Source organism: Lagenorhynchus albirostris, chromosome 9 (genome assembly GCF_949774975.1).
Source record: "Lagenorhynchus albirostris chromosome 9, mLagAlb1.1, whole genome shotgun sequence".
In the NCBI taxonomy this organism is placed as follows: domain Eukaryota; kingdom Metazoa; phylum Chordata; class Mammalia; order Artiodactyla; family Delphinidae; genus Lagenorhynchus; species Lagenorhynchus albirostris.
In genome coordinates, this window is record NC_083103.1 from 82,562,706 (window position 1) to 82,589,090 (window position 26,385).

General features: G+C 37.1%; 1 protein-coding gene across 3 annotated transcripts in view; it reads left to right on the top strand.

The window, feature by feature from the left end:
• Positions 1-2,650: 2,650 nt before the first annotated feature.
• Positions 2,651-26,385, top strand: part of CWF19L2 (CWF19 like cell cycle control factor 2) — a 193,507-nt gene continuing 169,772 nt past the window's right edge. For all 3 annotated transcript variants that reach the window (XM_060160317.1, XM_060160319.1, XM_060160320.1), the window contains exons 1-3: positions 2,651-2,766; positions 4,310-4,420; positions 5,162-5,284. In XM_060160317.1, coding sequence (XP_060016300.1) covers positions 2,674-2,766; positions 4,310-4,420; positions 5,162-5,284 — 327 coding nt within the window. In that variant the 5' untranslated portion in view covers positions 2,651-2,673. The remainder of the gene's footprint in view (positions 2,767-4,309; positions 4,421-5,161; positions 5,285-26,385) is intronic.

The window sequence follows — 26,385 nt, forward strand, 5'->3', positions numbered from 1 at the left end:
AATGCCCCACACTGGGTGCCACAAAGTCTGTTATTTACCAGGGTTCTTAGACTTCTTTAATTAATAGAAATTGATAAAAGGCCAGACAAATTCAGGCAAGGCTTTATTGGGGCTCCTGCAGCAGGAGGGGGCAAAAAGAAGTAGCAGATTCCCATGTTTGCTTGCTGAGTCTGGGGCGAGCTGTCTCCATCTATGGGGTGAGGGTAGGGGTGGGTCCAGGGGTTGGGCCAGAGGGGTGGTTTAGGTGGTTTGCCCACCCCTTTGCGGGTATGGTGTACAGGGGTCATGCTCATTACCCTGCTTTTGCTACTGGTACCCTACTTTTGCCTCCTGTTTTTGTTCCTGGCTCTTCAGAAGTGGCAGTTGGGTTTTAGTCTTTTTGTATCTTGTTGTCCATAATTTGCCCCAACTGTGCATGCACACAGTTATTTTTAGTCCCGTGTAGTTTCTTTGTGTTTTGTTGCTGGAGGAGACGTTTGTCCAGGTGCAAACACTGCAGCAAAGTGTCCCAGGTCCCAGCCTGTCTCAAAGTCACAGTGGATTAAATATTTCAAGGTTAATTCATAAATTAAAATTCATTTTTCTATAACAAAACTGCAATGAATACATCTATTTTGAATATCAAACAAGTAAACACTATATGTTTGAAGTTAAGATTTTCAGATAGGTGAAATAGAAACTCCTGGGAAAGCTTCTTGGAAACACAAATTCAGTTTTATGAAAACTTAAAATGAAGCATACTTACCTGATAAATGGAATATTGCCTGCCATATCAGTAAACAAAGGATGTCACAGTCATCAGTGATTACAGCCACAGCCTATGGTGAGCTGCTGAATCCTGAGGGAACTCAGGAAGGAAAAGAATACCTGCCATCTAGCAGCCATCAGACTATAGCCACTCCCCGCGGAGAGCCCTGAGGAAACAGCATATGAAAACACAAGATATGGGCCCCAGATAGCTGAGGTGCATATCAAAGCAACGATTTCAGTGAGCCCAAACTCTTGCATCTCCCCATATATAGAAAAGCATTAAATTACTTAACTTGACATATGTGGTTTTCTTTAATTAATAATCTTTTGACTTTCAGACTACCTGCCCCTTGTTGCAAAACTCCTATATATCCTGGCTCCCTGCTTCGCCTCCTCGGAGCAGTTCTCTCAGGGTTACTTGAGATGCTGCCTCCCAGGCTTGAAGTCCTAAAATTCCCACCAAATAAAACATAACTCTCAACTTTTAGGCTGTGAATAATTTTTTAGTCGATATACTTCAATCTGTTTTATGTTAACTATTTTTAATGTTTTTAAAGTATCTAGTTTGTTATTATTCTCCAACCTTCTTCTTTATCTTTGTGATTATATATAAGCTCGGTGTTTTATAGTCTCAAAGCACTTGATTAATACTTTAGAATGTCTTATTCTTCATGGAACTTAAAGTTCTATGTTTGGGAGATGTTGCCAAAAAACCTTGGCTCTCTGTGCACGGATGCTGAACAGAATACAGAGACAGAGACTTTGGAGGATAGAGAGATGGCTTTATTCCTCTGCCAGGCAGAAGGGAAGACATGGCAGGTTAGCACCTCAAGAACTGTGCCCCCCTGGCATTCTTTTTCTCCTTGCATTTTTTCAAAACAGTCATAGCTGGCATTAGGCAGCCTGGTAATTGGGTCCTTTTGTCTCTGGTTTATAGGCCAGCGACCTTCTTTGTGAAGCCAAAAGCTACAGGGGGTGATTTGTTACAAGGGAGCATAGTAAATGTAAACACCAGGAGGAGGATGTAATTTACACAAAGTTAGGGAGTGATAGGTTAGCTTTGTGAAGTACAAATCCAGTTACAGACACTACAGATTAGTAACAGTTAAAATAAAATAAGGGGTGATTAGCTCTTTCAGGCCAGGTTATGTTTCTTCTCTAGCCTGTTCACTGTTCCCTTTATTTTCCTTGTTCTCAGGAGAGGGAAGAAAACCCCTCACTTCTATTTTTATTGTAGCATAAAACAGGAACACACAAATAGGTAATTGCACACTGTAATGAAAAATGCTTGAGTGAATAAGTATGAACAAATAATATGTCAGAAAAAATGTTACACTTTAAATAAGCTCGTAGAAATTATGAAGTGCAATGCAAAATTCACATGACGTTTTCATATACTGTACTTTACAAAAGTCCACCAAAGCAAAACATTGACTCTTCAAAGCAATTTTGCCCTCCTGCTACCTTGCATTGCCTTTCTGGCCAACCTTCCTTCGTTCCATTCCTCCTGCACAGGGAAACCTCTTTGGCGGGAAGGGCGCTTTGGTGGAAATCTTTGAAAGGTGCGGATTTAACCTCCCTGAGTGTCTAACTTACTGCGGAGATTTTAAGAGGACATAGCTGATAGCTGAAAATGCCGTCAGAACCTTGCAAAACGCGTAACAAATGTACACCTACACCAGTCCTGCTCAGCGCAATCTCGATATACGAAGGTGGGCAATTCCCCGGCTAAATCTTCCTGCTTCCTCTAAAACCACGGGTTAGACAATTCACCCGAATAGTAAGCAACAATCAGATCTGCGCATGCTCTGCTGGTGGACAGCGCCCCTCCTCCTCCTAGTCGGAAGTCCCGGTTTGTTTAGTAAATTACGACAGTCGTAAACTGAGATTTTGTGACGGCTTCCCAACTTTACGACAATCACTATGGCGGCTGCCGGTGGTGGGTTTGAAAATGCGAGGGTCGTCGACGAGCGTAAAGAACAGACTTGGATTTCCAGGACCGAGGTGTTGGGACAGGTACCTCTGTTTGGGGGCTTCGTGAACCATTTAGAATTGAGAGAGTGGAGGCTTTCTGGGAGCCAGGCCTCTGGTTCTCCTGCCTCCCCGCAGCCTTGGTATCTCACCTTACCTGGTTGTGTGGGGGTAGATGTCTCCCTTTGGAATGCCCGCAAATTCTTGGGTATTTTCTGCCTCCTAGATGCTCTGGCAGGCTCCAGTTGCTCATACTCTTTTCAGTAAGACTTGTTTATTTCCTCTGAATTTCCATATCTTTTAAATCATCCATTCTTGACATTTCTATCACCTGATCACCTGAGCTGCGCACTTTCGAAGAACTCCGCCACTTACAACGACTCTCTCTGCGTTTTATATAGTCTCAATCCTCGCTCTTGCTATATCTGAAATGAAATTTTCCGTTTCCAGGAACACATGTAAGCCTTGTCAGAGTAGACCGTTTCATTCTCCTTTTAAACTATTTATATCAGTTATTGGCTTATTGTAAATACTTACTGATGCAAACAAGGATTGAGACAAGAGACCCAGAGAAATCAGCACTTCGAAAAAGGTTGAGAAGCATTCTATTTCTCATTAAGATTGAGATGGGGTAGAGGTAACATAAAGAATGCAGGAAGTAAACTGTACTATTGAATTATCTGACAAGATGTAAGAAGTGTGGCAATGAAGGGGAAAAGTTGTAGTTGGAGAGCAATGTAAGGTGAAACAAGTGATGGATTTTGTTTTAAGCTGGAACAGTTTAAAACGAGTTTAAATGCAGACGAGAAGGAGCCGGTATACAGACAGGAAGGAGAAGGTGTAGCGACTACAGCCAGATTTACAGAGGAAGAGAGGGCAATAAGTCTTAGGTGAAAGGTTGGTGTTGTTCCCTGATTTCAGCATATGTAATATACGTGTATAATAAATATGCTTCATCCTTGTCTCTGATATTTCAGGCAGTTTTTGGAGAGAGTAGGGTTTGTGATAAATTGTATAGTAGAGCTACGTACAGAGGTTTGAGAAGGACCAACCCCAGCTTTGAAATTTGGGGGAAGAATGAAAAGGCAGGAACAACTTCCTAGAAAGATCTTACTTTATTTGACTGTTGTTGAAAGATGAATAAAAATTAGCAATATAATCATTTGTTTTTAGAAAGGTGATTCTTCCTGAAGCATTTTGGGGGTGTTGGTAGAGGAGTTTGGGCACTGCAGACTGAAGGTGTGGAGGTCAGTCCCCAAATAGTTACGAAAGTGTCAGGCAGTATCAGTGCGATAGTGAAGAGAAAAGAGATTCAAGTCATATTTGAGGTAGGGAGCTTAGGGAGAGGGAAGGGTCTACAGTAGGTCCCCGGATTCTGTCTTTGATTGGTGGCTCATTTCACTAGAGACTGGTAATTGGTAATGCAATTGGTAATGTGGAAGGAGAGTTTTTTGTTTAAATCTTTCTTATACTTTGGTAGAAGCAAATTCCTGGTAAGCCTTATATGAAAGAGGGAGAAGTTTTTGTTTTGCTTTTTTGTGAAAGGCAAGTGGATCAATTTTTAATTTTTCTTTTTTCACTGTTTTAGGCTAAAGCCAATTTTGAAAAGGAAGAAAGGCGTAAAGAACTTAAACGACTTTGGGGTAAGGAAACATGGATGCTACCTGATGTGAATAAGCGACTTGAACAAATCTCACAGGTGAATACTAACAGGCTTACTTGATGTAAGCTTATCTGTCTTTTTTTTTCTTTTTGTACTTATTCAAGTTAATATTGGAGGAGTAACTTTATAGACTATTTTTGCAAGTTACAGAATGAATATCACATAGTTGGCATTACTGAATATTTTCTCTCTCTGGCCAAATAATATTTTGGACATAATGACATTGGAAAGATTTTGTTAGTTGAGTTGGCTGGTAGAAAACTTAGCTTCAAATTTCTAGCCCACTTGTGGCAAGTTTATGGATCTAAAAAGTTATGCGTTTTAAGCTTAATGTCATGCTTTTATTTCTTTTTCTTTTTTTTTTTAGGGGGATTGTCTCAATCCTTGTTTTCTCTTCCCACAGTTTATGCTATCTTGTTATATTTTATGTGGCTAGTAATCTTCTATAAATTCTTTTGGGCCTATTGAAGGAGATACACACACACGTATGTCTGTGCATATATGTGTTTATTTGATTATATCTGTCAATGTATCTACAAATAAAACTTCCCTCATATTTTTCTAAGAAATTTTAGCTATATGATTTATTAGTAGTGGCATATATTATAGAAGTATGGTAAAGTTTCTTAGAAGAAATTATTTATTTAGTCATATTCCTTGTTTCCTTTCATGAAAGATTTAAAGTTTTTTGGAATATAGAGGTTTCTTTTCCTCAAAATACTTCCTTTTAAAGTAAGCTAAACTAAATTCTTACCTTTTAAACATGATTATTTATAGGAACACTCTGTGAAGAAAAAGAAGAAAAAAGACAAACATTCAAGAAAAGTAAAAAAAGAGAAGAAAAAAAAGAACAAGAAACAAAAGTGTGAAAAAAACAATGAGTCAACTGACAGTTCATCAGTAAGTATGTACTAAAACTAACCAAAGCAGCTACTTGAGAAAATTGTATTTAGAGGAACAACATATGGGAACCTAAAATATATATGAGAACTTAGATAATATTATTAGTTAGGATATGAAAATGCCTGGGAGACATCTACTTGGAGGTGTCCAGGAAATGGTAGAAATATGGATCTTAGGTTATAGATAAAGGTAAGAGGGTGGAGATACATTGTGAGAATCATTGCTCATTGAAGCCATTAGAATGGATGAATTGCCTAGGGTAATTGAAAAGAAAGAAGAATACCAATACTGAGGAGCCAGACAGAAAATAAAGGATATTAAGTAGAAGTAGTTGGAAAATTAGGAGAAGCAGGAAAGAGTAGTACTGTAAAATAAGGGAAAAGAGTGCCAAGATATTTCAGAGTCTGTTACTTCTGTTTGCTTTTCATAGAAATTAACATTTAAGTCTTTAAAATAGGTTGTATTTATATATTTATCTTTGGGACAAAAAGGAAGAGAATGCTGGGTCTGCTTTGTCTCTAGCCAGGTCTGGGGTGAGAGGACTCACAGAGGATAGGAATGCAGGCCAAACCCTCATGCTTATTTTCAGGAAGAGAAAGGTATGTTGTGCTTAGTGAGTGATGAGCTAGAGATGTTTAGGGATAATTGGACTCATAGGTACAATCTTCAGAGGATTATACTCTCAGTTGAATCATCATGTTTGACAATCTGGCCTTCTTGTAGTTTCAGAAATTAAATTTTTGGCAGTGTACCCTGAGATGATAATTGGCTCATGAAAGCCTATCTTATTTGAGAACGCAGTATCTTAATTCATAGTGAGAAATACACCTGGATAGTTTTATTGACTATCCAGCATATTTTGTAATGGTAGGAATATTATATAGAAAAAAAATTTTTTTGGAATATAACTCAGCACAGAGGGAGTTAGAAAATCTTAATGAGAAAAGAAGATAGAGGTACTTTTTCCACAATTGTGGGATTGAGTTGCTGACCCCATTGAGAATCTGATAAAAGTGATCTTTTCTTCAAAAAGAAATTTATATACAAAGTTGTTTATTTCAGGGGAGTTTGTAAAACTCCCAGGAGTTTACACAAGGATCACAGGTTAAGAATCCTCATTCCATGGGGATATATCTGCCAGGGCAACTAAACATTTATGTCAATTGATTAAGGGCACTTGCTTCCCTTTATTAGAGACACACTGTCCTGTTCTTTGTTGTTCTTGTTGCTATTGCTGTTCTTCTCTGCAACATACATAAGTCTTTTTGTTGCAATATATAGCATGTACATTTATACATACCTATTAAGTTGTATAACATATACCTTAGAGAGAGTAGTTTGAATGAATGCTCAGTGCCCACATCACACTGAAGTTGACTGAAGAAGAACAGAGAAACTTATACTGACAGTGAAGGGTAGGAAAGACAGAATGATAGCTAGGGGAATCAGGTTGGTTGGGAGGTCTTTTTGAGAAAATGTTTTTAGGAAGAGAGGGATAAATATTGCTGAGGAGAATGCTAAGTTTGGGTGAGCAAGCTTCCAGGGGAAGGGGTAAGCTTAGACGGGAAGTAGGATCACCTTCTCTTCTGAGCTAGAGGGAAGTAGTAAAGATGTATACAAATACAGATAAATAAGGAGGAGGTAGCAGATAAATAAGAAGGGGAGCAGATTATTGATGGTGTTTCTGCTTGATGTTCTCTGTTTCCTTTGTGAAGTAGAAGGTAAAATCATCATCTGAGATGACAACTTGGGAGTAGAAGTAGGATGGAGGGACTGAGGAAATAGTATAGATTTGAAACAACTTTGCTTAGGTGATAAAAGAAGCAAATGAATTGCTGGGAACCATTGAGGATCCATGTGAGGCTGGAAAGCATATCTTGACTGTCAGGGTTTCTATTTTTTTTTCTTTTAACTTTTAAAATGAGCTTTACTGAGGTATAATTTATATATAATAAAATAATCCTATATTAATTGTACTATTTAGTAAATATACCTTTTTAACTGTCAGTTAAGATAGCATTTCCATTCCCCATAAAGTTCTTCATGGCTCTTTGCAATCAGTTCCTCCTCACCCTCTCTCCTCCTCCACTCTGGGATTGGGCAGGCATAGATCTGCTTTAGCACACTATAGATTAGTTTTCGCTGTTCTAGAATTTCATATGAATATTCATATATGATTGACTCTTGAACAACACGGGTTTGGACTGCACAGGTTCATTTGTACGTGGATCCTTTTCGAGGAATATGTACTATAGTACTGCACGATCTACAGTTGGTTAGTTGAATCTGCGGATGTGGAACCATAGATATGGATGGCCAACTGTAAAGTTACACGTGGATTTTCCACTGCACGGAGGATCAGCACCCCTAACCCCCACATTGTTCAAGGGTCAACTGTAATATGATCCTTTTTGTGTCGGGCTTCTTTGGCTTTACATAATGTTTTTGCAACTCACGTAATTGCATGTATCAGTATTTCCTTTCTCTTTATTGCTACATTCCAGTGTATGAATATACCATAATTTGCTTATCTGTCTTATCTGTTCAAAGTCATTTGGGTGGTTTTTTAGTTTGCGCTAGTATGAATAAAGCTACTGTGAATGTTTGTGTACAAGTCATTTGGTGGACATGTTTTTCTCTTGGAAGAATGCCATAGTTTTCCAAAGTGTTTGGACCATTTTACACTCCTACCAGCAATATATGAGAATTCCAGTTATTCTACACCTTTGCAAGCACTTGGAATTTTCAGCCTTTGTACTTTTTTGACCATCCTACTATGTGTAGTAATATTTCATGTGATATTTCCCTGAACACCAGTGATGTAGAGCATTACTTTAAGTCTTTATTGGCCATTCTGTTTTCTTTTATGAAGTCCAATTTATTAATTATTTTCTTTTATCATTAATTTTTCGTAGTTACTGCTTTTGGTGTCCTAATTTTTGCACATCTCAAGGTTGTGAAGATTTTCTCCTATGTTTTTTTCAAGAAGTTTTGTAGCTTTGGCTTTTTCGTTTATCAGCGATTCATTTTGAGTTAATTTTTGCTTATGGTATGTAGTAAGTGTCAAATTTCAGTTTTTCCACGTGGATTTCCACTTGTTCCAGCATCATTTGTTGAGAAGGCTAACCTTTCTTTGTTGAATTACTTAGGCTCCTTTGTTTTAAATACAATTGAGCATATATATTTGTGGGTTAATTTCTAGACTCTGTTCTGTTCCCTTGGCTTGTATGTCTCTCCTTGGCCAGTAAATAAACTGTTGTAATTACTGCAAGTTTAGGGTAAGTCTTGGAATAAGGTAGTGTAAGTTCTATGATTTTGTTCTTTTTGAAAATTGTTTGCTACTCTAAGTTCTTTGCATTTTTAAAATAAATTTTAGAATCAGCCTATCACTTTCAACAAAAGTATGTACTGATATTTTGATTGGAATTGTTTTGCATCAATAGATCAATTTTGGGAGAATTAATATCTTAAAATAGAGAGTCTTCCAACCCATCATGCATGTGGTATATCTCTCCATCTCTTTAAGTCTTCTTTAATTTCTCTCACAGTGTTCTGGAATTTTCAGTGTAGAGGTCTTACTATCATCTTTTGTTATATTTTTTATATTTTATTTTCTTGGGGTGCTGTTGGAAATGGAATGAAAAAAATAAATCTTATTTTTTGTGTATTTGCAGCTAGCATGTACGTTTACAGTGGATTTTTGTATATTTACCTTGTATCTTGTCACCTTGCTAAATTCACAAGTACTAGTGTTCGGTTTTTTTGGTTGATTCTTAGTACATGATTATATTATGTGTGAATAAAGACACTTTTTTTCCTTTCCGATCTCTAGGTGTTTTATCCCATTTGTTAATTTTTTGTTATTTTATTTCACTCGCTAGGCCTTCAATATAGTGTTGAATAGAAGTGGTGAGAGTGGACATCCTTACCTGTTCTTTATCTTAAGTGGAAAGCATTTATCTTTCACCTTTAAGCATGATGTTAGCTGTGGGCTTTTCATGTATGCCCTTTTAGACTGAGTAAATTCTCCTCTATTTTTATTTTTTTCTAAGAGTTGGTGTCTTGAATAGCATTGGATTTTGTCAAATACTTTTTCTGCATCTATTTATATAATCATATGATTTTTCTCCTTTATTCTGTTAGTATGGAGAATTACATTGGTTGATTTTTGAATGTTACAGCAACCTGAATTTCTGGGATATACTCTTATTTGGTTATTTTTGTTTATTTAATTATAAAATATTTTATTTATATATACTTACAAGCACATTTTATTTTATATATATTTTTTCTGATATGATTTGCTCACAATTAGTTGAGAATATTTGCATCTGTGTTTATGAGGGGTATTGGGTTTTGTTGTAAGGGTAATGCTGGCCTCACGTATGAATTAGGAAATGTTCCCTGTTCTTCCATTTGTAGAAGAGTTTGTGCAGGATTGGTGTGATTTCTTCCTTAAAGGATTGTTAAAACTCACTAGTCAAACTGTTTGGGCCTGGAGTTTTCTTTGTGGGATGCTTAAAGCACACATTTAATTTCTTTAATATCTGTATTAAATGTTTTCTCTTTATTCTTGAGTTAGTTTTGGAATTAAGGTTTGCAAGGAATTTATTTCATTTAAATTTTTGAATTTATTGTCATAATATTGTAATATTCCTTTATTGTCCTTTTAATGTCTGTTGAGTCTGTAGTTATGTCCCCTCTTTCATTCCTGATTTTGGCTATTTCTATTTTCTCATTGTTTCCTTTAGAATAGTTTTAGGTTTATCAATTTTATTAATCTTTTCAAAGAATTGCCTTTTAGTTTCATTAATTTTCTAGTTGTGTATTTTCTATTTTATTGATTTCCACTCTCTTTTTACTGTTTCTTTCCTATTACCTATTTTGTATTTAATTTGCTCTTCTTTTTCTAGCTTCCTGAAGTGGGTTGTGTAGGTCTTTGATTCTAAATCTTTCTTATTTTCGAATGAGTATTTAATCTACAATTTTTTCTCCTAACACTGTTGTATCTCCATCTAACTAATTTTGATGTGTTATGTTTTCATTGTCATCTTTTCAAAATATTTTCTAATTGATTTTGTTACTTTTTTTAAACTTACAGACTATATATGAGTTTAAAATTTTCCAGGTATTTGTGGATTTAACCAGTTTTGTTTTTGACTTCAAATTTAATTCTATTGTTGTCACAAAACATACTCTGTATAATTTAGTTTTAAAAAAAAACATAGAGACTAATTTTATGGCCTAGCCTATGCTCTATCTTGGTGAAAATTCCTTATGTAATTGAAATGAATGTATATTCAGCTGTTGTTAGTTGTAGTGTTCTGTGAATGTCAACATGGGAAAGTTTATTCATAGTGTTAAGTCATCTGTATTCTTACTGATTTTCTGTTTTCCTCTTCTGTCAGTTACTGAGAGAGCAGCAGTAAAATCTGTGTTGTGGATTTGTCTTTTTCTTCTTTCAGTTTTGTCAGTTTTTGCCTTATGTATTTTGAAGTCTTGTTAGATACATACACATTTAAGATTGTTGTATCTCCTTGATGAATTGATGATTATATTATGAAATGTTCCTCTTTATTTCTGGTAATATTCTTCTTTAAGGTCTACTTTTGTCTCATAGTAATAAAGCCTTTTCAGTTTTCTGACTTTTTGTTTTCATGGTGTATTTATTTTTATTCTTTTAGTTTTAATGTATCTGTTTATTTTATATTGAAAGTATTTCTTGTGGACAGTCTGTGTTTGGGGCTTGCTTTTTTATCTAGCTTATCAGTTTCTTCCTTTTAAATTAGAGGATTTTCTCCACTATATAATATGACAGCCATATTGACTAACATTTCTGGTAAAAATTTACTGAAGTTATATCAGGTTGAAAGTTCATTTCTTCAGGGTCACTAGCCAGATTTTTTAAGTGTTTGTAGACACACATGGCTAGGTTAGTGGCTACCATATTGGGCGGTGTAGGTATAGAAAGATCCTATTAGATAGTGCTGGTTTAGATTATTAATGTTTAATGTAATTACAGGTATGTTTGAGTTTGTCTGCCATCTTGCTTTCCCTTTTCTATTTGTCCCATTTATTTTTTCTCTTCCTAGCTTCATTTGGGTTAGTTGGTTTTATTTTAGTGTTCTTATTTGTTTATTCATTCATTGATTCATTCTATGTTTTTTTAGTTGAATGAAAGATTTTTAAAATTTTGTAGTGCCTTATACTTTTCAAAAGTTTCACAGACATGATTTAATATAATCCCATAATAACCCTTAATTTTAATCCCCTGTGCCTATATTGCCCCTTTCCCCTTCTCTCTCCCCACTGTTAACTACTAGTTTACCCTCTATATCTGTGAGTCTGCTTTCTTTTTGTTTTATTCACTAGTTTGTTTTATTTTTAGATACCACATATAAGTGATATTTTGTAGTATTTGTCTTTCTTTGTCTCACTTACTACTTCACTTAGCATAATGCCCTCCAGGTCTGTCCATGTTGCTGCAAATGGCAAAACTTCATTCTTTTTTATGGCTGAGTAGTATTCTGTTCTATTATATATATATATGCCATATCTTTATCCATTCATCTGTTGGTGGACATTTCAGTTGCTTCCATACCTTGGTGATTGTAAATAATGCTGCTCTGAACATTAGGGTTCATGTATCTTTTTGAATTAGTGTCTTTGTTTTTTGGGGGTATATACTTGGGAGTGGAATTGCTAGATCATATGGTAGTTGTATTTTTAGTTTTTTGAGAAACCTCCATACTGTTTTCCACAGTGGCTGCACCAGTTTACATTTCACCAACAGTGTAGCATGGTTCCCTTTTCTTCACATCCTTGTCATTTGTCATTTGCGTTCTTTTTGATGATAGCCATTCTGACAGGTGTGAGGTGATATCTCATTGTGGTTTTGATTTGCATTTCCCTGATAATTAACGATGTTGAGTATCTTTTTGCCCATCAGCCATCTTCATTTCCTCTTTGGAAAAATGTCTGTTCAGTTCTTCTGCCCATTTTTTAAATGGGTTATTTGTTTTTTTGATTACGAGTTGTATGAGTTGTTTATATATGTGGGGTATTAACCCCTTTCAGTCATATCATTTGCAAATATTTTCTCCCATTCAGTAGGTTGTCTTTTCGTTTTGTCAGTTGTTTCCTTTGCTGTGCCAAAGATTTTAAGTTTAATTAGGTCCCATTTATTTACTTTTGATTCTGTTTCCTTTGCTTTAAGAGACGGATCCAAAAATATATTGCTGTGATATATGTCAGAGTGTTCTGCTTATGTTTTCTTTTAGGAGTTTTATAGTATAGGTCTTATATTTAGGTCTTTAATACATTTTGAGTTTATATTTGTATACGGTGTTAGAGAATGTTCTAATTTCATTCTTTTATGTATAGCTGTCCAGTTTTCCCAGCACCACTTATTGAAGGGACTGTCTTTTCTCCATTGTATATTTTTGCCTCCTTTGTCATAGATTAATTGACCATAGGTGTGTGGGTTTATTTCTGGGCTCTCTATCCTGTTGCATTGATCTATGTGTCTCTTTTTTTTTGGTGCCAGTGCCGTACTGTTTTTATTACTGTAGCTTTGTAGTATAATCTGAAGTCTGGAAGCATGATTCCTCCATCTCTGTTCTTCTTTCTCAAGATAGCTTTAGCTATTCAGTGCCTTTTGTGTTTCCATACAAGTTTTAAAATTATTTGTTCTAGTTCTGTGAAAAATGCCATTGGTAATTTGATAGGGATTGCAGTGAATCTGTAGATTGCCTTGGGTAGTATGGTCATTTTAACAATGTTAATTCTTTCGATCCAAGAACACAGGTATATCTTTCTATTTGTGTCTTCTTCAGTTTCTTTCATCAGTGTCTTATATTTTTCCGAGTACAGGTCTTTTACCTCGCTAGGTAGGCTTATTCCTAGATATTTTATTCTTTTTGATGTGGTGGTAAATGGGGTTGTTTCTTACATTCTCTTTCTGATAGTTCACTGTTGGTGTATAGAGATGCAACAGATTTCTGTATATTAGTATTGTATCCTGCAACTTTACTGAATTCATAGATAAGCTCTAGTAGTTTTCTGGTAGTGCTTTTAGGATTTTCTATGTATAGTGTCATGTCACTTCTAGATAATGACAGTTTTACTTCTTCTGTTCCAATTTGGACTCCTTTTATTTCTTTTTCTTGTCCGATTGTGGCTAGGACTTCTAAAACTATGTTGAATAAAAGTGGCAAGAGTGGGCATCCTTGTTTTGTTCCTGATCTTAGAGGAAATTGAGCATGACGTTAGCTGTGGATTTGTCATATATGGCCTTTATTATGCCCACTTTCTGGAGAGTTTTTATCATAAATGTTGAACTTTAATGTAAGGTTTTTCTGCATCTATTGAGATGGTCATATGGTTTTAATTCTTCAATTTGTTAATGTGGTGTATCACATTGATTGACTTGTAAGTATTGAAAAATCCTTGCATCCCTGGGGTAAATCCTACTTGACAAAGGTGAATGATCCTTTTAATGTATTGTTGGATTGAATTTGCTTATCTCCTGTTGAGGAGTTTTGCATCTATCTTCAGCAGTGATATTGGCCGGTAATTTTTTTTTCTCAATATGTTTGTCTGGTTTTGGTATTAGGGTGATTCTGGCCTCAGAGAATGAGTTTGGAAATGTTCCTTCCTCTGCAATTTTTTTGGAATAGTTTGAGAAGGATAGCTGTTAACTCTTCTCTAAATGTTTGGTAGAATTCACGTGTGAAGCCATCTGGTCCTGAACTTTTGTCTGTTTGGAGTTTGTTTTTTTTTTTAAATTACTGATTCAGTTTCATTACTGATAATTGATGTATTCATACTTTTCTATTTCTTCTTGGTTCACTCTTGGGAGATTGTACCTTTCCAAGAATTTGTCTGTTTCTTCTAGGTTTTTCATTTTATTGGCATATAGTTGTTCTCAGTAGACTCTTTTGACCTTTTGTATTTCTGTGGTGTTGTAACTTATACTTTTTCATTTCTGATTGGACCATTTCTCTTTTTCTCTGATGAATCTGGCTAAAGGTTTATTGGTTTTGTTTATCTTTTCAGAGAGCAAGCTTTTAGTTTCATTGATCTTTTCTGTTGTTTTTTTAAGTCTCTGTTTCATTTATTTCTGCTCTGATCTTTATGGTTTCTTTCCTTCTACTAACTTTGAGTTTTGTTTCTTCTTTTGCTTGTTTCTTCAGGGGTAAGTTAGGTTCTTTATTTGAGTTTTTTCTTGCTTCCTGACATAAGCTTGTATCACTGTAAAGTTCCCTCTTAGAACTGCTTTTTCTCGTCCCGTATGTTTTGGATCATCATCTTTTCAGTGTTATTTGTCTCTAGGTATTATTTCCTCTTTGATTTCTTCAGTGATCCATTGGGTTTTTAGTAGCAAATTCTTTAGCCTCCACGTGTTTGTGTTTTTGTTTTTAACATCTTTATTGGGGTATAATTGCTTTACAGTGGTGTGTTAGTTTCTGCTTTATAACAAAGTGAATCAGTTATACATATACATATGTTCCCATATTTCTTCCCTCTTGTGTCTCCCTCCCTCCCACCCTCCCTATCCCACCCCTCCAGGCTGTCACAAAGCACCGAGCCAATATCCCTGTGCCATGCGGCTGCTTCCCACTAGCTATCTACCTTACTACGTTTGTTAGTGTGTATATGTCCATGACTCTCTCTCGCCCTGTCACAGCTCACCCTTCCCCCTCCCCATAACCTCAAGTCCGTTCTCTAGTAGGTCTGCGTCTTTATTCCTGCCTTACCCCTAGGTTCTTCATGACTTTTTTTTTCTTAAATTCCATATATATGTGTTAGCATACGGTATTTGTCTTTTTCTTTCTGACTTACTTCGCTCTGTATGACAGACTCTAGGTCCATCCACCTCATTACAAATAGCTCAATTTCATTTCTTTTTATGGCCGAGTAATATTCCATTGTATATATGTGCCACATCTTCTTTATCTATTCATCGGATGATGGGCACTTAGGTTGTTTCCATCTCTGGGCTATTGTAAATAGAGCTGCAATGAACATTTTGGTACATGACTCTTTTGAATTATGGTTTTCTCAGGGTATATGCCCAGTAGTGGGATTGCTGGGTCATATGGTAGTTCTATTTGTAGCTTTTTAAGGAACCTCCATACTGTTCTCCATAGTGGCTGAACCAATTCACATTCCCACCAGCAGTGCAAGAGTGTTCCCTTTTCTCCACACCCTCTCCAGCATTTATTGTTTCTAGATTTTTTGATGATGGCCATTCTGACTGGTGTGAGATGATATCTCATTGTAGTTTTGATTTGCATTTCTCTAATGATTAATGATGTTGAGCATTCTTTCATGTGTTTGTTGGCAGTCTGTATATCTTCTTTGGAGAAATGTCTGTTTAGGTCTTCTGCCCATTTTTGGATTGGGTTGTTTTTTTTTTTGTTATTGAGCTGCATGAGCTGCTTGTAAATTCTGGAGATTAATCCTTTGTCGGTTGCTTCATTTGCAAATATTTTCTCCCATTCTGAGGGTTGTCTTTTGGTCTTGTTTATGGTTTCCTTTGCTGTGCAAAAGCTTTTAAGTTTCATTAGGTCCCATTTGTTTATTTTTGTTTTTATTTCCATTACTCTAGGAGGTGGGTCAGAAAGGATCTTGCTGTGATTTATGTCATAGAGTGTTCTGCCTATGTTTTCCTCTAAGAGTTTGATAGTTTCTGGCCTTACATTTAGGTCTTTAATCCATCCTGAGCTTATTTTTGTGTATGGTGTTAGGGAGTGATCTAATCTCATACTTTTATATGTACCTGTCCAGTTTTCCCAGCACCACTTATTGAAGAGGCTGTCCTTTCTCCACTGTACATTCCTGCCACTTTATCAAAGATAAGGTGTCCATATGTGCGTGGGTTTATCTCTGGGCTTTCTATCCTGTTCCATTGATCTATCTTTCTGTTTTTGTGCCAGTACCATACCGTCTTGATAACTGTAGCTTTGTAGTATAGTCTGAAGTCAGGGAGCCTGATTCCTCCAGTTCTTTTTTTCGTTCTCAAAATTGCTTTGGCTATTCGGGGTCTTTTGTGTTTCCATACAAATTGCAAAATTTTTTGTTCTAGTTCTGTGAAAAATGCCAGTGGTAGTTTGATAGGGATTGCATTGAATCTGTAGATTGCTTTGGGTAGTAGAGTCATTTTCACAATGTTGATTCTTCCAATCCAAGAACATGGTATATCTCTCCATCTATTTGTATCATCTTTAATTTCTTTCATCAGTGTCTTATAATTTTCTGCATACAGGTCTTTTTTCTCCTTAGGTAGGTTTATTCCTAGATATTTTATTCTTTTTGTTGCAATGGTAAATGGGAGTGTTTTCTTGATTTCACTTTCAGATTTTTCATCATTAGTATATAGGAATGCCAGAGATTTCTGTGCATTAATTTTGTATACTGCCACTTTACCAAATTCATTGATTGGCTCTGGTAGTTTTCTGGTAGCATCTTTAGGATTCTCTATGTATAGGATCATGTCATCTGCAAACAGTGACAGCTTTACTTCTTCTTCTCCGATTTGGATTCCTTTTATTTCCTTTTCTTCTCTTGATTGCTGTGGCTAAAACTTCCAAAACTATGTTGAATAAGAGTGGTGAGAGTGGGCAACCTTGTCTTGTTCCTGATCTTAGTGGAAATGCTTTCAATTTTTCACCATTGAGGATGATGTTGGCTGTGGGCTTGTCATATATGGCCTTTATTATGTTGAGGAAAGTTCCCTCTATGCCTACTTTCTGCAGGGTTTTTATCATAAATGGGTGTTGAATTTTGTCAAAAGCTTTCTCTGCATCAATTGAGATGATCATATGGTTTTTCTCCTTCAATTTGTTAATATGATTTATCACATTGATAGATTTGCGTATATTGAAGAATCCTTGCATTCCTGAAATAAACCCCACTTGATCATGGTGTATGATCCTTTTAATGTGCTGTTAGATTCTGTTTGCTAGTATTTTGTTGAGGATTTTTGCATCTATGTTCATCAGTGATATTGTCCTGTAGTTTTCTTTCTTTGTGACATCCTTGTCTGGTTTTGGTATCAAGGTGATGGTGGCCTCGTAGAAGGAATTTGGGAGTGTTCCTCCCTCTGCTATATTTTGGAAGAGTTTGAGAAGGATAGGTGTTAGCTCTTCTCTAAATGTTTGATAGAATTCACCTGTGAAGCCATCTGGTCCTGGGCTTTTCTTTGTTGGAAGATTTTTAATCACACTTTCAATTTCAGTGCTTGTGATTGGTCTGTTCATATTTTCTGTTTCTTCCTGATTCAGTCTTGGCAGGTTGTGCATTTCTAAGAATTTGTCCATTTCTTCCAGATTGTCCATTTTATTGGCATAGAGTTGCTTGTAGTAATCTCTCATGATCTCTTTTATTTCTGCAGTGTCAGTTGTTACCTCTCCTTTTTCATTTCTAATTCTATTGATTTGAGTCTTCTCCCTTTTTTTCTTGATGAGTCTGGCTAGTGGTTTATCTATTTTGTTTATCTTCTCAAAGAACCAGCTTTTAGTTTTATTGATCTTTGCTATTGTTTCCTTCATTTCTTTTTCATTTATTTCTGATCTGATTTTTATGATTTCTTTCCTTCTGCTAGCTTTGGGGTTTTTTTGTTCTTCTTTCTCTAATTGCTTGAGGTGCAAGGTTAGGTTGTTTATTCTAGATGTTTCCTGCTTCTTAAGGTGGGCTTGTATTGCTATAAACTTCCCCCTTAGAACTGCTTTTGCTGCATCCCACAAGTTTTGGGTCGTTGTGTCTCCATTGTCATTTGTTTCTAGGTATTTTTTGATTTCCTCTTTGATTTCTTCAGTGATCATTTCATTATTAAGTAGTGTATTGTTTAGCCTCCATGTGTTTGTATTTTTTACAGATCTTTTTCTGTAATTGATATCTAGTCTCATGGCGTTGTGGTCAGAAAGTATACTTGATACAATTTCAATTTTCTTAAATTTACCAAGGCTTGATTTGTGACCCAAGATATGATCTATCCTGGAGAATGTTCCATGAGCACTTGAGAAAAATGTGTATTCTGTTGTTTTTGGATGGAGTGTCCTATAAATATCAATTAAGTCCATCTTGTTTAATGTATCATTTAAAGCTTGTGTTTCCTTATTTATTTTCATTTTGGATGATCTGTCCATGGGTGAAAGTCGAGTGTTTAAGTCCCCTACTATGAATGTGTTACTGTCGATTTCCCCTTTTATGGCTGTTAGTATTTGCCTTATGTATTGAGGTGCTCCTATGTTGGGTGCATAAATATTTACAATTGTTATATCTTCTTCTTGGATCGATCCCTTGATCATTATGTAGTGTCCTTCTTTGTCTCTTCTCATAGTTTTTATTTTAAAGTCTATTTTGTCTGATATGAGAATTGCTACTCCAGCTTTCTTTTGGTTTCCATTTGCATGGAATATCTTTTTCCATCCCCTTACTTTCAGTCTGTATGTGTCTCTAGGTCTGAAGTGGGTCTCTTGTAGACAGCATATATAAGGGTCTTGTTTTTGTATCCATTCAGCTAATCTGTGTCTTTTGGTGGGAGCATTTAGTCCATTTACATTTAAAGTAATTATCGATATGTATGTTCCTATTCCCATTTTCTAAATTGTTTTGGGTTTGTTATTATAGGTCTTTTCCTTCTCTTGTGTTTCTTGCCTAGAGAAGATCCTTTAGCATTTGTTGTAAAGCTGGTTTGGTGGTGCTGAACTCTCTCAGCTTTTGCTTGTCTGTAAAGGTTTTAATTTCTCCATCAAATCTGAATGAGATCCTTGCTGGGTAGAGTAGTCTTGGCTGCAGGTTTTTCTCCTTCATCACTTTCAGTATGTCCTGCCACTCCCTTCTGGCTTGTAGGGTTTCTGCTGAGAGATCAGCTGTTAACCTTATGTGGATTCCCTTATGTGTTATTTGTTGTTTTTCCCTTGCTGCTTTTAATATGCTTTCTTTGTATTTAATTTTTGACAGTTTGATTAATATGTGTCTTGGCGTATTTCTTCTTGGATTTATCCTGTATGGGACTCTCTCTGCTTCCTGGACTTGATTAACTATTTCCTTTCCCATATTAGGGAAGTTTTCAACTATAATCTCTTCAAATATTTTCTCAGTCCCTTTCTTTTTCTCTTCTTCTTCTGGAACCCCTATAATTCGAATGTTGGTGCGTTTAATGTTGTCCCAGAGGTCTCTGAGACTGTCCTCAGTTCTTTTCATTCTTTTTCTTTATTCTGCTCTGCAGTAGTTATTTCCACTATTTTATCTTCCAGGTCACTTATCCGTTCTTCTGCCTCAGTTATTCTGCTATTGATCCCATCTAGAGTACTTTTAATTTCATTTATTGTGTTGTTCATCGTTGCTTGTTTCATCTTTAGTTCTTCTAGGTCCTTGTTAACTGAGTCTTGCATTTTGTCCATTCTATCTCCAAGATTTCGGATCATCCTTACTATCATTATTCTGAATTCTTTTTCAGGTAGACTGCCTATTTCCTCTTCATTTGTTAGGTCTGGTGCATTTTTATCTTGCTCCTTTATCTGCTGTGTGTTTTTCTGTCTTCTCCTTTTGCTTATCTTACTGTGTTTGGGGTCTCCTTTTTGCAGGCTGCAGGTTCGTAGTTCCTGCTGTTTTTGATGTCTGTCTGCAGTGGCTAAGGTTGGTTAAGTGGGTTGTGTAGGCTTCCTGGTGGAGGGGACTAGTGCCTGTGTTGTGGTGGATGAGGCTGCATCTTGTCTCTCTAGTGGGCAGGTTCACGTCTGGTGGTGTGTTTTGGGGTGTCTGTGGCCTTATTATGATTTTAGGCAGCCTCTCTGCTAATGGGTGGGGTTGTGTTCCTGTTTTGCTAGTTGTTTGGCATAGGTTGTCCAGCACTGTGGCTTGCTGGTCGTTGAGTGAAGGTGGGTGCTGGTGTTAAGATGGAGGTCTCTGGGAGATTTTCGCCATTTGATATTATGTGGAGCTGGGAGGTCTCTTGTTGACCAGTGTCCTGAAGTTGGCTCTCCTACCTCAGAGGCAGAGCCCTGACTCCTGGCTGGAGCACCAAGAGCTTTTCATCCACACGGCTCAGAATAAAAGGGAGAAAAAGTAGAGGGAATTAGTAGAGGTATGAGGAAAGAAAGAAGGAAAGAAGGAAGGAAGGAAGAAAGAAAGAAAAGCAAAGAAGGAAAGAAGGCAAGAAGGAAAGAAAGGAGGGAGGGAGGGAGGGAGGAAGGAAGGAAGGAGGGAAAGAAGGAAAAAAGACAGAAAGAAGATACAGTAAAAATAAAATAAAGTATAATAAAGTTATTGAATTAAAAAATTCGTATTTAGAAAAAAAAAAGGGACGGATAGAACCTTAGGACAAATGTTGGAAGCAAAGCTATACAGACAAAATCTTACACAGAAGCATACATATACACCCTCGCTAAAAGAGGTAAATGGGGAAAAATCATAAATCTTGCTGTCAGAGACCACCTCCTCAATTTGGGATGATTCGTTGTCTAAAGGAGGGAAGGAAGGAAGGAAAGAAAGAAAGAAAGAAAGAAAGAAAGAACGAAGGTAAAGTATAATAACGTTATTAAAGTTAAAATTGATTATTAAGAAAAAAAATTTAAAAAAAAACCATGGACGGATAGAACCCTAGGACAAATGGTGGAAGCAAGACTATACAGACAGGATCTCACACAGAAGCATACACATATACATTCACAAAAAGAGGAAAAGGGGAAAAAAATCATAGATCTTGCTCCTAAAGTCCACTTCCTTAATTTGGGATGATTGGTTGTCTATTCAGGTATTCCACAGATGCAGGGTACATCAAGTTGATTGTGGAGCTTTAATCCGCTGCTTCTGAGGCTGCTGGGAGAGATTTCCCTTTCTCTTCTTCTGTTCTCACAGCTCCCAGGGGCTCAGCTTTGGATTTGGCCTTGCCACTGCGTGTAGGTCGCTGGAGGCCGTCTGTTTTTTGCTCAGACAGGGCGGGGTTAAAAGAGCCGCTGATTCGGGGGCTCTGGCGCACTCAGGCCGGGGAGGAGGGAGGGGCACGGAGTGCGGGGCGGGCCTGCGGCGGCAAAGGCCGGCGTGACTTTGCACCAGCCTGAGGCGTGCTGTGCGCTCTCCCGGGGAAGTTGTCCCTGGATCCCGGGAACCTGGCAGTGGCGGGCTGCACAGGCTCCGCGGAAGAGGGGTGTGGAGAGTGACCTGTGCTCACACACAGGCCCCTTGGTGGCGGCAGCAGCAGCCTTATCGTCTCCCGCCCGTCTCTGGGGTCCGGGCTTTTAGCCGCGGCTCGCGCCCGTCTCTGGGGTTCGCGCTTTTAGCCGCGGCTCGCACCCGTCTCCGGAGTTCCCTCAAGCAGCATTCTTAAACCCCTCTCCTCTCGCACCAGGAAACAAAGAGGGAAGAAAAAGTCTCTTGCCTCTTCGGCAGGTGCAGACTTTTCATCGGACTCCCTTCCGGCTAGCCGTGGTGCACTAACTCCTTCAGGCTATGTTCAAGCCGCCAACCCCAGTCCTCTCCCTGGGCTCCGTCCGAAACCGAAACCCGAGCGTCAGAGCCTCAGCTCGCAGCCCCGCCCGCCCCTGCGGGTGAGCAGACAAGCCTCTCGGGCTGGTGAGTGCCGGTCGGCACCGATCCTCTGTGCGGGAATCTCCCCGCTTTGCCTTCCGCACCCGTTGCTGTGCACTCCTCCGCGGCTCCGAAGCTCCCCTCTCCGCCCCCACGCAGTCTCTGCCCGCGAAGGGGCTTCCTAGTGTGTGGAAACTTTTCCTCCTTCACAGCTCCCTCCCACTGGTGCAGGTGCCGTCCCTATTCTTTTGTCTGTTTTTTCTTTTTTTTCTTTTGCCCTACCCAGGTACGTGGGGAGTTTCTTGCCTTTTGGGAGGTCTGAGGTCTTCTGCCAGCCTTCAGTAGGTGTTCTGTAGGAGTTGTTCCACGTGTAGATGTATTTCTGGTGTATCTGTGGGGAGGAAGGTGATCTCCGCGTCTTACTCTTCCGCCATCTTCATCCCCCCCGTTTGTGTTTTTTTGCAGTTTTTTTCTTTACTTGGTTTCTAGTCTCACAGCATTGGCAAAGATGCTTGATATGGTTGCAGTTTTCTTAATTTTACTGGGGCTTATTTTGTGACATTTCTCTAAGTTACTGTTTGTCTGAAAATTTGTTTTGTTTAGTCTTCATTTTTAAAGTTTTTTTCCTAGACAGATAATTTTAAGTTTATAGTTCTTTTCCTGTACTTTAAGATGTCATTTCATTGTCTTTTGCCTACATTGTTCCTAATGAGAGACATTTGCAATCATGTTTATCCCTTTCTCTCTGTATATATTTCTTTCTGCTCTGAATGCTTTTAAAATTTTTTCTTTATCATTTTTTTTAGCAAATCAATTATGATATGTTTGATACTGTTTTCTTTGTCTTTAACCTGCCTTGGGTTCATTGTGCTTTTTTGATTTATGAGTTCATAGTTTCCATCAAATTTGAAACTTTCTGGCTATTATTTTCGTGAAATGTTTTTTGTGTCCCCTCTTATTCTGCTAGTCTCCTTAATTCTGTCCCATAAGTCACTGAACCTTTATTTATTTTCGTTCTAGCCTTTTCTGTTCTTCAGTTTGGATAGATATTACTGTTGCATTTTAGGTTCAAGTTCACTAGGCTTTTCTTTTGTAGCATCTAGTTGGCTGTTATCCCCAGTCATTAAAGTTTTCATTTCAGTTATTGTATTTTTCATCATTAGACATTTCATTTGGGTCTTTTTTATATCTTCATTTTGACTCCTATTTGTTCATGCTTTCCTTTCCTTGGGCATATTTATAACAGCAGTGTCAAAATCCTAGTTTGCTATGTCATTATCTCTTTATTTCTTGTTCTGTTTTGATTAACTGATTTGTTTTCTTGTCTTTGGGTCACATTTTCGTGCTTTGAATGTCTAATAATTTCTAATTAGATGCTGAACCTTGTGAAAGTTATATTGTGACTACTGGATTTGTTGTCTTCCTGTAAAGGGTCTTGAGTTTTCTTTTGGTGGGGAGTAGGTTACTTGTGTATTAGCTTAATACTTTTCAAAGGCTGGTGTTTAAGTTATGTTTGTGTGCGTCTAGAGTAGCCATTACTTCTAAGACATGCTAAGGCGTGCCCTTTGTGGTTTCTCTGCTGATTGCCCTCGGTATTCAAGGAGATTTCTCTATTCTGGTTGGTGGGAACTAGAATGTCTTCTAGCCCTTTGTGAGCTCTGGGGATTTCTCTGCTCATAGCACTCTAATAATTGTTCCTTCCATGGTAATTATTCTTTGTCTGTCCTTGTGGACTTGCATCCTAAGAATGTTCAGTTTGATATTCAGTTAAAGACTACAGGGGTCTCTTATATAGTTTTCTGGAGTTCTTTCTCTGTGTAGCTCCCTTTTCATGGATACTCTATCTCAGCCATCACAAAGTAAAAATTCTGTTTTCTTATCTCAGTGAGATTGTCATATTGGGCTTGAGTTACCCTGCCTTGTGCCATGGTCTAGAAAGTGCCACTAGGCAAAAAGCAGTAGAGTGTAATTGTAGCACTCACCTCATTTGTTTGCCTTTTCTCAGGGATCATAGTCCTGCACAACTGAGATTCAATGTCTAAAAACACTTGTTTCTTATATTTTTAATTTTATTTCCATTTCTGTATATTTTTCTAGTCTGATGTAGCATTTATTTTTTCACGGCTAGTGCAGAAGTCTTCAAGTATCTTTGAGAAATATATGTATTTATGTAGGTACTTTATATTTTAAATATAAAATGTATGCATTTTATGTGTATTATGTAAATATAAGTAAATGTATTTTATATATATATGTAATACTTCATATATATAATATATATATATATATATATATATATAATATGTACATTTACATATGTTTTTATTGGTGACACTTTTCTGTCTTGGTCCTGTATTTAGGTTTTGACTGTTAGATGGGATTAGGAGTGTGGTTAATTATGATGGCTACACATGAGAAGAAGAGTCCTGGGAGCTATCTTAGGTCAAGAGGCACGTTGATGGTTTATGAGTTCTTCAAGGTAGGGTCGAGGATTGAAACAGCAGGAGAACTTAGGTCATAGCATGGGGAGAGGGGAACATAAGTCATGCTGAAGTGGTGAGGTGAGTGAATAATAGTGAAAATTAGCAACAAAATTAATAGGGAATGGAGGCAGGAGAGTTGTACAGAATGGTCCAGTTGTCGTTGTGTAAATGAAAAATGAGTACTAGCTGTATCACATACGCTTCTTTCATTCAGTACCTAGTATTTAATGCAGGCTGCTGCTTAAAGTTTCTGACTTGGGCTTTTGCAAGGGTGGATTGAGTTAATTTTAATGCACATTTATTGAATGCCAGCTCTTTGCCAGACATTTTTATATACATGGGGAATACAAATATATAGAGTTCAAAGTTTTGGGGAACTCATTTTATAATTAAACAGACACATACTTCCAGTATGTAATCTCATGATGCCAAGGCATGTCAAGGTATTAAGGGAAGGAGGATTTCATATGCAGGTTTTGAGGAAATGATGCTTGAGTTCAGACTTAAAGGATGAGTAAGAATCACCCTGGCATATAGAGGTGTGTGTGCACAAGGAATTGTGAGAGCAAGGCGTGGAAGTAGGAGATAACATGATATAAAAGTGTCTGTGTGTGCATGTGTGTGTTTATGTATGTACATAGGTAAATACAACTATAAGTAACTTAACAATATTAGATTATAAAACAAGAGGAGAGTGAATGGAGATGAAATTGTAAGAGTTGATAGGACTTTGTAAACCAAGAAGTTTGAATTCTTCAGTAGGGAGTATATCATCAAATTAGGTTCATTTGTGTTATTAGAGAACCCCAGAATAGCCATTGGTTAATATAAAATATATAGAATCTAAAAATAGTTAACTTTTCTTTTTCTGAATTTTATTTTTTTATACAGCAGGTTCTTATTAGTTATCTATTTTATACATATTAGTGTATATATGTCAATCCCAAGCTCCGAATTTATCCCCCGCACCCCCCCCCCGCCCCATTTGGTGTCCATACGTTTGTTCTCCACATCTGTGTCTTTATTTCTGCCTTGGAAACCTGTTCATCTGTACCATTTCTCTAGGTTCTAAATATATGCATAAATATAGGATATTTGTTTTTCTCTTTCTGACTTACTTCACTCTGTATGACAGTCTCTAGGTCCATCCATGTCTCTACAGCTGACCGAGTTTCGTTCCTTTTTGTGGCTGAGTAATATTCCATCCCATTGTAGATATGTACCACATCTTCTCTATCTGTTCGTCTGTTGATGGGCATTAGGTTGCTTCCATGACCTGGCTATTGTAAATAGTGCTGCAGTGAACGTTGGGGTGCAAGTGTCTTTTTGAATTTTGGTTTTCTCTGGGTATATGCCCAGTAGTGGAATTCCTGGGTCATATGGTAATTCTATTTTTAGTTTTTTAAGGAACCTCCATAGTGTTCTTCATAGTGGCTGTATCATTTTACCTTCCCATCAACAGTGCAAGAGCATTCCCTTTTCTCCACACCCTCTCCAGCATTGGTTGTTTGTAGATTTTCTGATGATGCCTATTCTAACTGGTGTGAGATGATACCTCATAGTTTTAATTTGCATTTCTCTAATAATTAGTGATGTTGAGCAGATTTTCATGTGCCTTTTGGCCATCTGTATGTCTTTGGAAAAATGTCTATTTAGGTCTTCTGCACATTTTTTGATTGGCTTGTTTTTTTAATATTGAGCTGCATGAGCTGTTTTCATATTTTGGAGATTAATCCTTTGTCAGTTGCTTCATTTGCAAATATTTTCTCCCATTCTGACTGTTGCCTTTTCCTCTGGTTTATGGTTTCCTTAGCTGTGCAAAAGATTTTAAGTTTAATTATGTCCCATTTGTTTTTGTTTTTATTTTCATTATTCTAGGAGGTGGGTTAGAAAAGATCTTGCTGTGATTTATGTCAAAGAGTGTTCTTATGTTTTCCTCTAAGAGTTTTACAGTATCCAGTCTTACATTTAGGTCTTTAATCCATTTTGAGTTTATTTTTGTGTATGGTGTTAGGGAGTGTTCTAATTTCATTCTTTTACATGTAGCTGTCCAGTTTTCCCAGCACCACTTATTGAAGA